Consider the following 10,427-nt stretch of genomic DNA (forward strand, 5'->3'; position numbering starts at 1 on the left):
CAGCAGATTATTCCTGAGTTCCAGTCACTCCATGAAAATAACAAACTAAAAATACTACTTGGTGAAGGACCTACTTCCTCTTTGGTAGCACAACATATTTACAAATGTCATAAAATAAGAAGTAAAGAGTGAACACATCTGTATTAGTAGAACCATTAATGTTTATATAAATATATATATGAATGTATTTTTTATTTTTTTATGGATGTATATTATATGTATTTTTGTTTTGATTCTATTCTGATGTATAGAATGCTTTGGCAATATGTATCCAAGTATGTCATGCCAATAAAGCAATATGAATTGAAATTGAATTGAATTGAATTGAGTACATGTATTAACTTCTCTCCAAATATATATATATAAATACATGTATTTTGGAAGGATGTATTACATTAATCAAAAGTAACAGTAAAGACATTTATAATTGCATTCCATTTTAAATAAATGCTGTTTTTCTGAACTTGAAAGAATTCTGGAAAAAAGTATGACAGCTTCTACAATAATATTAAGCAGAACAACTTTTCAACATTAATAATAATAAAACAATGTTACTTGAACACTATATTAGCGTATTAGAAGGATTTATGTGACCATGTGAAGTAATGGATGCTGCAAATCCAACTTTGCCATTACAGGATAAATTACATTATAAAATATATTAAACTATAAAACGGTTTAAGTTGTAATAAATTAAAATAACAGTTGTAATAAAAATAATTCTCTTAATTACTTCTAAAGGCTGCATTTACATTATCAAAAAGACAGAAATATTGTTAAATATTATAATAGTTTAAAATAATAGTTTTCCATTTCAATATATTTTAAAATATCATTTATTTCTGTGATGCAAAGTCTTCAGTGTCACATGATCCTTCAGAAATCATTCAAATATACAAAAAATAATACTTTATTACTTTGTGAAACAGTTGTGCTGCTTAACATGTTTTTAGAACCTGCAATTCTTTTTTCATGATTATTTGATGAATAAAAAATGAAAAAGAACAGCATTTATTCAAAAAAGAAATCTTTTACTAACAATATAAGTTTTTGCTAACACTTTCCATCAATTTAACACATCCTTGGTGAATAAAAGTATTAGTTTCTTTAAAAAAAACTGACCACAAACTTGACCACAAATGGTAGTGTATTGTAACAAAATATTTATTTTTTTAAATAAATTTTGTTCTTTTTAACTTTTAATTTATTAAATTCATTGATTTCTAAAGGATCTTGTGGCACCGAAGACTGGAGTAATGATGCTAAAAATTCAGCTTTACATCACAGGAATAAATTACATTTTAAATATATTCACATAGAAAACAGTTATTTTATACTGAAATAATATTTTACAATATTAATGAAGCCGTGATGAGCAGAATAAACGTCTTTAAAAAACATTAAAAATCTTACTTATCACAAACTTTTGAACTGCAGTGTACTTTCTTAAAAATAAAGGTTCTTTACTGGCATCAACGGTTCTATGAAGAACCTTGAACATCCATGGAACCTTTCAAATGCAGAAAAAAAATTGTTATAGTCAAAAATGGTTTATGTTCTTCAGAATGGTTCTTTTAGAAACTTTTCACTGAAAGGTTCTTTGGGGAACCAAAAATGTTTTTTCTATGGCCTCACTGCAAAAACACCCTTTTGAAATCTTTATTTTTAAAGAGTGTATATGTATATAGATCAGTCTCTAATACATCTTGCATGCCTCCTATTGCTCTCAGCAGATTCTCTCCTCCAGAAATGACAGAGATGTTCACATGTTTGATCTTGCAGACTGAACTTGATGGACTATATGTATTCTGGGCACGACAAAGATGTCTTCTTCTTGTCTGGCAGACTTATAAAAAAGTACTTTGTCCTTTGTCGATTTGTCCTTCACATCCACACGTTGACTGGACTGCCTAATGCAGAAGGAAAAGGTGGACATGCAGTTCTTCTGGAAGTTCTCATTCATGAAAGCATAAATAATAGGGTTGTTGAAAGAATTTGAAAAACCTATGGCCTGTGCAACAGCAATAATCATACTGACTGTGATGTCATCATACGTCTTGTTCAGGTAACCTGGAAACAAAAAAATGAAGCTGAAATTTGAAAGAAGACACATTTGGAGACTATAATATGCTAAGATATATTTCTGGATACTTTGTTTTTCTTACTGTATTCAAACAGCATATGAACCATATGAAAAGGTGCCCAGCAGACAGTAAACAGCACAACAATGGTGACCATCATCTTGATGGCCCTTCGCTTCTTTCTGTTGCATAAAGAAGATGATAATGAGTAATAATTTGTGGTTTTTAGATATTCAGTCCCTTATACACTACCAGTCAAAAGTTTTTGATTTTCTTTTTCCTATGTATTTATATATAAAAAAAAGAATTTTCACCATCCATTACTCCAATCTTAATTGAGTAGTTCACTTCCAGAACAAAAATGTACAGCTAATGTACTCACCCCCTTGTCATCCAAGATGTTCATGTCTTTCTTTTTTCAGTCGTAAAAAAATATGTTTTTTGAGAAAAACATTTCAGGATTTCTCTCCATATAATGGACTTCTATGGTGACCCTGAGTTTGAACCTCCAAAATTTTTAAATGCAGCTTCAAAGGGCTCTAGACGATCCCAGCCAAGGAAAAAGGGTCCTATCTAGTGAACTGATCGGTTATTTTCAAAAAAAAAAAAAGTACAATTTCTATACTTTACTTATATACTATAACTCAAATGCTTTTGGGACATACCCAAAATGGTAAAATTCAAAATCATCTTACATTGCTACAGAAGTACTGACCCAGTGTTTACAAAGTGAACATGCAAAGAAGGTCAAATGCCCTTCATTAAACAGTAAAACAGCGATGTAAGACGGTTTTGAAGTTGAAGGAGAAAATGATGGGAGTTTTTCAACATACCCTAACCGTAATGAACCAGATTACACAGAGTTCACACAGAGCTAGACAAGAGAGTTTGAGGTTAGAAAGTATATAAATTGTATTTTTTTTTAGAAAATAACTGACCGTTTTGCTAAACAAGACCCTTCTTTCTTGGATGGGATTGTTTAGAGCCCTTCAAAGCTGCATTTTGGAAGTTTAAACTCGGCGGCACTATAGAAGTCCATTATATGGAGAGAAATCCTGAAATGTTTTCCTCAAAAAACATCTTAACAACTGAAAAAAGAAAGACATGAACATCTTGGATGACAAGGGGGTGAGTACATTATCTGTAAATTATGTTCCGGAAGTGAACTACTCCTTTAAAGGGATTGTTCACCTAAAAATGTAAATTCTGTCATTAAGTACCCTCATGTCAAAGGTCTTACGGGTTTGGAACAATATGAAGGTGAGTAATTATTGATGGAATTTTTCATTTTTGGGTGAACTATACCTTTAAAGTTTCACATGACCGTTTAGAAATTATTAGAATAATTTAGTGCTCAACTAACTTTTTTTTATAAGCAATGTTAAGAATAGTTGTGCTGCTTCATAATGTATTATAATCATTCCAAACTTTGGCCAGTAGTGTATTTTACAAAGAAAACATTATAAAACAAAAAATATTTTTTTTTTAGATTAGATTCAGTCAAAAGCAGCATTCGCTGAGAAAGGTTAATAAAAATGACCTGGATATTTTGCAGATCTCCCTTTGGTTCATGGCAGTGAGGACTGAGGAGTCTCCAACTTGTTTGCGAATCCAGAGCTCAATACCAATTCTGGTATAAAGTAACAGCATGGCTGCAAGAGGCAGGAGGAAGAGGAACACTAAAATGAAAGTTGCATACTGCTTCCTGTGGGCACTCGAGCTCCAGCGCTCCTGACAGCACACATGATGGAGATCATATAGAAAATCATATTTCACCTGTACACAGAGGAAAAGAACAGAGAGATTTGAAATAACTAATCAGAATATGGAACCCATTATCAAAATAGCTGTTGCATGAATGGACCAGTATTATGTAAATAACATAAATACTTTTAGCTTTGGACCAGATGGCATCAGACAGCTTCTAACAACCCTGGGGAAAATCCTCAAGTATACTTCTGTAATGGTAATACACCCACAGAAACCACAGATCGCATGCTAACTAACTAATCAAAAATGTTTAAAATGTTCTTCAAATAGAATATTTCAGCCAAAAAATCTGATTAGCACCTCTAATTGTTGAACAAAGAGCATTGGAGATCCAACCATCATGGCTGCAATCCAGACAAACCCTAACAGAGAAAAAAAAAAACAATTATTGAGATGCTTCATGCAGAGATGTGGAATTTAAATTATGCATGATCTAATACTTCAAAAATGAATTTAAAAAACTGTGAAGGATATTGGTTCTCAGAAACTACTCACCCAGCATTCTGTATGCTCTTTGTGGAGTGCACTGTCTTTTGATTTTCAGAGGGTGTACAATCCCCTGGTACCTTTCCACAGCGATGCAGGTCATAGTGAGAATCCCAGTCACAACAGCAGTGGTCTGAACAAAGGGAACCGTTTTGCACACCAAAACACCTATAAACATGTAAATGTTTAAAGAGTTAGCCTCCTAAGACGGTCTTTTGCTTATAGGTAAACTTTAATTACAACCCAAAGTTTTTAACAGTGATAGGGTGAAAGAACAACTAGAGCCTACCTACTTCACTTTTATAAATGATGAAACAACATGTAATCAAACATTCTGTTTCTAAAAACTTGGCATGTGTTTTTAAACTAGGTTACTGGAAGCTACAAACTAGAAACATCCTTTCGATAAATTTGACACTTGAATGAATATATACTTAGCATGCAGTATGATTCACTGGAATTAAACCCTCAAACAAAACATATTGCATATTCTTACAAACGTACTTTTATAATAGCAATGCTTTAAAAGTGACACTCACCCCCGAACCATTCAGATGAGATGTTTTGCAGCAGAGTGAATGGGATGCAGAAGAAAGATATCAGGAGGTCGCTGACGGCTAGAGAGCAGATGAAAATATTTGTGGCAGTCTGGATCCCTCGCTTTCTTAAGACAATATAGACAACCAGACTATTGCCAATGAGAGCCAGGAGAAAAATCACCGTGTACACAATAACAAATGTAGTTTTGGCGCCGGCCGGTAACTCAGGGATGTAAACCAACGGCCGGATCTGATACGTCTCAATAAACTCCTGACGAGTAAGATTGTAAAATTGTAGTAGTTGCTCCAGCACTTCAGGAGTAATATTCGTATCCCCCATGTATAAAGCTTGTCTTTAAAAACGGGACGAAAGAAATCAAAGTTTTACAAAGCGCAGACTGAGAAGTCAGTGTTGCTCTGCTGTCGTTTCGCGTCTCTTCACACTGAATCAGCAGCAAGAGCAGCAGCTCCCTTGATGCGGAGTAGAGTATTTCATATGACACATCATCCGCGGTGTCTCAAAACATAGCCTATAGTGCCGCCTTCCCTAACTCTTTAGAGACAACTATGACGCCCAAGCATGCTGTTTATAAAGACAACTCACTACGTTTAGAGTAGAACCCAAAAGATAGGCTACATGTTATATAAATTTACCTATTACTTGACCAATATGATCTCAAAAAAAAGAAAAAAAAAAAGAAAAAAGGAAATCAGTGAGAGATTTTAGGAATTTTGTAGTACTGTTTATTGTATTTTTGTTATTTGTTTTTATCAAACTTTTTTTGCAGTCTGTTTTATCTGATTTTGTAAGAATTAGTGCAGCCCAATCAGTTCAACTGTTTAAACTAATGCCGCGTTCCAGGCAACCCGTTACTGGTGTTTTTCCAACCTTCTACCCGTGAAAGTGCACCCTAACGGCAGTCAAACCCGTGACTTCCCACTCGTGAACTCGTACTAGATCGATGTACTCCCAGTTCCAGTTCTGACCTGACATAGCCCGCGAAACCACTATGTCAGCACCTACAGGTGCGGTGTTTATGCAAGTGGTAGGCTCAGAGATGGGCATAAATACATAGAAATGTATTTAAAATAAAAATACAAAATACTGAGTGGAAAAATGTATTTAAATACAAATACAAAATACTGTGTAAAAAATTTATTTAAATACAAATACAGTATTTTGTATTTTTAAAATACACAAAATACATGTGAAATTGGCCATCAAGTGCAGGCATCTCAATTAGGCTTAATTATATCTGGACATATTCTGAATGCAAAACAAAAACATTTAGATGTGTACTACTGATTAGAAATGATCTTCCCTTCCCCTGCCCTGTAGGAAAAACAAAACTATTTTTTTTCCTCCAAACATCTTTTATTACGTTTTATCACCATCATGACTTCAACTCAGTAACAAGAACTCAATAACACAAAGTTGATAGATTAAAAAAAAAAAAAAACTATCAAAACTGATTGGCTAACAGGCAGCTTACACTGTTTTTCTCCTACACGTGTCGGTGCTTTTTTATTCTTTCATGTTTACTGAAGGCAAATCTGAATGATGCACCATTTTAACTGAATGATGCACCACTTTAACTTTAATCAACAAGGAATTGATCATGATGACACCCTTACCTTAATGCAGAAAACTGAGAAAAGTCGCTGCTCCAATGCTGACTCTGCTGCAAGCAGCTCACGTGCATGAGTGTTAAAGGGATAGTTCACCCAAAAATTAAAATTTGATGTTTATCTGCTTACCCCCAGGGCATCCAAGATGTAGGTTACTTTGTTTCTTCAGCAGAACACAAACGAAGATTTTTAACTAAAACTGGTGCAGTCTGTCAGCCATATAATGGAAGTGGATGGGCACCAGACCTTTAAAAGTAACAAAAAACATGCACAGACAAATCCAAATTACACCCTGTGACTCGTGACGATACATTGATGTCCTAAGACACGAAACGATTGTTTTTTGCGAGAAACTGAACAGTATTTATATAATTTTTACCTCTGATACACCACCACGTCCATCTCTCCTGAGCACGAGCTCAGCATCCAACTCCTTACCTGTGTGCGCACTCTGGCGTAGTATACACAAACACTGGAAGCGATCTGTCGCTTGTATACAACACTCACTGTTTACACAGTGCACAGAGATTGTGGGTATAGTGGCTATTCAAAATTGTAATTACTTGCGCTTATCCTGATTCTTCAAACCGATTTAAAAATAAAAGATTACGTTTGCTTACGCAAAGTCATCCGGGACTTTTCACCGGTTTCCCATTAAGGCGTTTGCCAGAGCACGTACACATGTAACGAGCCGGATGATAACCTCGTGCTCAGGACAGATGGACATTGCTACGTATCAAAGGTAAAAAATGATATAAATACTGTTCATTTTCTCACAAAAACCATTCGTTATGTCTTAGGACATCAATGTATCGTCACGAGTCACAGGGTGTAATTTGGATTTGTCTGTGCATGTTTTTTTTTGTACTTTTAAAGGTCTGGTGCCCATCCACTGCCATTATATGGCTGACATACTGCACCAGTTCTAGCTAAAAATCTTCGCTTGTGTTCTGCTGAGGAAACAAAGTCACCCACATCTTGGATGCCCTGGGGGTAAGCAGATAAACATCAAATTTTCATTTTTGGGTGAACTGTCCCCTTTAAGGTTGGGGGAGGGGTGTGTCTGAACCTTTTTACAGTCTATGGTCTGAACTAAATCAGCACCCTGATAAAGAGGTTGATTGGCACAAAATATTTTATGTATTTTGAAAATACAAAATACTCATCTTAAATGTATTTAAATACAAATTACATTAGATTTTTCCCAAAGGCTTTACAATACAAAATACAAAATAGTATTTTGTATTTCAAATACTTATTTTAAATACATTTATCTAAAATACTGCCCATCCCTGGGTAGGCTACACAGTGAAAAAATAGACTTTGGGACAATATAACGTTGCAAACAAATTAATAATAATGTAATAATAATTAATGCGCTCAGGCAGTTTGGGGTGACTTGCCTGGAACGCTACAAAGTTGTGAGTCGTGATATGAAGTTGTGATTTACCAGCTCAAAAACCTGCCTGGAACGCAGCATCAGTATGCACTGATAAACCAGCTAAATGCAACTTCATACAGAGTTCACATTTTCATGACTTTAACTTGTGGCTGTTTGGCACTGCAATCAATATTGATAAGATATCCTCATCAAGAACCTGTCCAAATCATTACTGTGAAAGAATAAATTTAGCAAATGTATCAAGACATTTGGCTCAAGATAGGAGTGGAGGACACACAGCTGCTGGCACATGCTGCTACTCCATAATGAATTTGAATTAATGCCTGTTTGATCCTGCAGCTCACAGAAAAAATTGTTTTTGCTTACATGTATATGCATACCCTGCTGAAAAAAACAGCATATGCTGGTTAGGTATGTTTTGGTGCTGGGATGCTGGTTTTAGCTGGTTTATGCTGGTCCTTTGCTGGTTTATGCTGGTGATGTTGCTGGTCAAGGACCAGCATAAACCAGCAAAGGGCCAGCATAAACCGGACCAGCATAAACCAGTATCCCAGCACCAAAACATACCTAACCAGCATATGCTGTTTTTTTTCAGCAGGGTATGTTTTGCTCCACTTCACATTTTTACATATATCCTGACCCAACACTCTACTAGTGTCAGAAATTATTATTTTGGAAATTGAGTAATTGGAAATTGAGTGACCAAAACCTGTGTAAGGACAACAGAATATTCTCAAATGTTGTGCAAACTAGTCAAACAGTTATCTGAACCAAAAATATTTCATAAATGTGACCCTGGACCACAAAACCAGTCTTGAGTAGCACAGGTATATTTGTAGCAATAGCCAAAAATACATTGTATGGGTCAAAATTATCGATTTTTCTTTTATGCCAAAAATCATTAGCATATTAAGTAAAGATCATGTTCCATGAAGATATTTTGTACATTTTCTACCATAAATATATAAAATATACCATTAATAAATAAAAACTTGATTAGTAATATGCATTGCAAAGAACTTCATTTGGACTACTTTTAAGGCGATTTTCTCAATATTTAGATTTTTTTGTACCCTCAGATTCCAGGTTTTCAAATAGTTGTATCTCAGACGCACATTGTCCTATTTTAACAAACAATATATAAATGGAAAGCTTATTTACTCAGCTTTCAGATGACATAAGAATCTCAATTCCGACATTTTTTTGGTCCAGGGTCACAAATGCTAAGGGTTTATGAGTTCCCAGCATTCATTGCAGCATGAATAACTTATCCGATTGCTATTATAGGATTATTGTTTTTCTGTTTGCTGACTTTATTTAAATATTGCCTGGATGAATGGGTCATTGTGCATTTACGGACACATTTACATTTCTGAACAAATAGTATTTAGCATTTAGCTGAGGGAACCTAAATCCATTCTAAATGTATCAAGGCAAATGTCTTCAGGTTTCATCAGCCTTTGGTGAACCTATGGAGTTGGAGGTCTTGAATGAAGACAAATATGTCGAGTGGCTTTTCTCGGGTTCGGTGATGAGGTGATTATTACCATGGAACCAGTCAATCATGTCAAACTTGCACAATGAAACCTTGACAACCACCACAAGCAGCTTGTGCATCATTAGTGGTTCTTTGTATTATATCAGAGTCTTTATTAGGCAAGGTAGTAAGTGCAACTCTAAGAGCTTTACAGAAAAAAAGATGGTATCTTCTAAAGGGCACTTGATAAATACTGTATCAAAAGCCATTTACTGTGTAGTCTTTTCAAACACTGAATGAAAAGATCTCACTGCTGAACTTAGCTGCATGTAGTTGACCACAATACACATGGTAAGATGTCTGTCACATTTCTTTTGATATGGATATTATATAGGACATGATAAGTGACAGAAAACAATTGATTTTGGGTTAAAATGGATAAAAAACTAAAAGCCTCCTCTGGTTGTAAAATGCTACAGAGCAGTTTGAGGGCAATAACAAAACTGCAACACCAATGAGAAGTCATCTGTGGAAGTGTGTTCAGGTCCTGCTCTGCAGTCTGAGGGAGCATGAGATCATGAGATGCGTATGACTGAACCTCAGTGGATGTCTCGTGAGCTACAAGAGCAGATCATTAAATCACTTTCTTTTTTATATGTTCTGTTTATACATTCATTTCCCAGATTTGTTTAATTAGAGGTTGCAGATCATTTGTATTAATTATGCTATAATATTCTGATGAGCCTTCGGGGGATTAGAATACATTTGTGATCAAAGTGCTCTTGCGGGCTTGGATATGAAAGTGCTTCTCATTGTTTAACATAGATGAGGATCATTACCGTATGCTTATAATCAGCCTCTCAAAATCTGGAAAGAATTATTTGACTACAGAGGAGTGAAGATGTAAAGAAATTATTGAAATGCTCTCTCATTAGTTTCAGTCTTCTGGAAGAACTGGATTAGACATGTCTCAGGCAAAGCTAAGACATTTCTATAGACTGCAATTATTTCTTGTATTTTTTAAAATGTTATTGACATTTACA

At 34.9% G+C, this 10,427-nt stretch overlaps 1 protein-coding gene across 1 annotated transcript; it reads right to left on the minus strand.

Annotated features, from left to right (window-relative positions):
* Nucleotides 1-1,581: 1,581 nt before the first annotated feature.
* On the minus strand, nucleotides 1,582-5,327 carry qrfpra (pyroglutamylated RFamide peptide receptor a). The gene is made up of 6 exons (XM_073835287.1): nucleotides 4,877-5,327; nucleotides 4,347-4,505; nucleotides 4,152-4,213; nucleotides 3,622-3,857; nucleotides 2,166-2,263; nucleotides 1,582-2,070 (listed from the first exon to the last, which is right to left on the minus strand). Exons 1-6 carry the CDS (start codon nucleotides 5,214-5,216, stop codon nucleotides 1,763-1,765), a joined length of 1,203 nt encoding a protein of 400 aa, XP_073691388.1. The 5' UTR covers nucleotides 5,217-5,327; the 3' UTR covers nucleotides 1,582-1,762.
* Between the last annotated feature and the right edge of the window lie 5,100 nt (nucleotides 5,328-10,427).

The sequence above is a fragment of the Garra rufa genome, chromosome 2 (genome assembly GCF_049309525.1).
Source record: "Garra rufa chromosome 2, GarRuf1.0, whole genome shotgun sequence".
In the NCBI taxonomy this organism is placed as follows: Eukaryota; Metazoa; Chordata; class Actinopteri; order Cypriniformes; family Cyprinidae; genus Garra; species Garra rufa.

Excerpts from the sequence above, each read along its gene's own strand:
- qrfpra (XM_073835287.1), bottom strand. The coding sequence starts at position 5,216 with ATGGGGGATACGAATATTACTCCTGAAGTGCTGGAGCAACTACTACAA. Across the intron at positions 3,858-4,151 it reads TCTTTGTTCAACAATTAGAG|GTGAAATATGATTTTCTATA; the intron begins GTGCTAATCAGA and ends CTCTGTGTACAG. Across the intron at positions 2,071-2,165 it reads TCATATGCTGTTTGAATACA|GTTACCTGAACAAGACGTAT; the intron begins GTAAGAAAAACA and ends TTTTGTTTCCAG.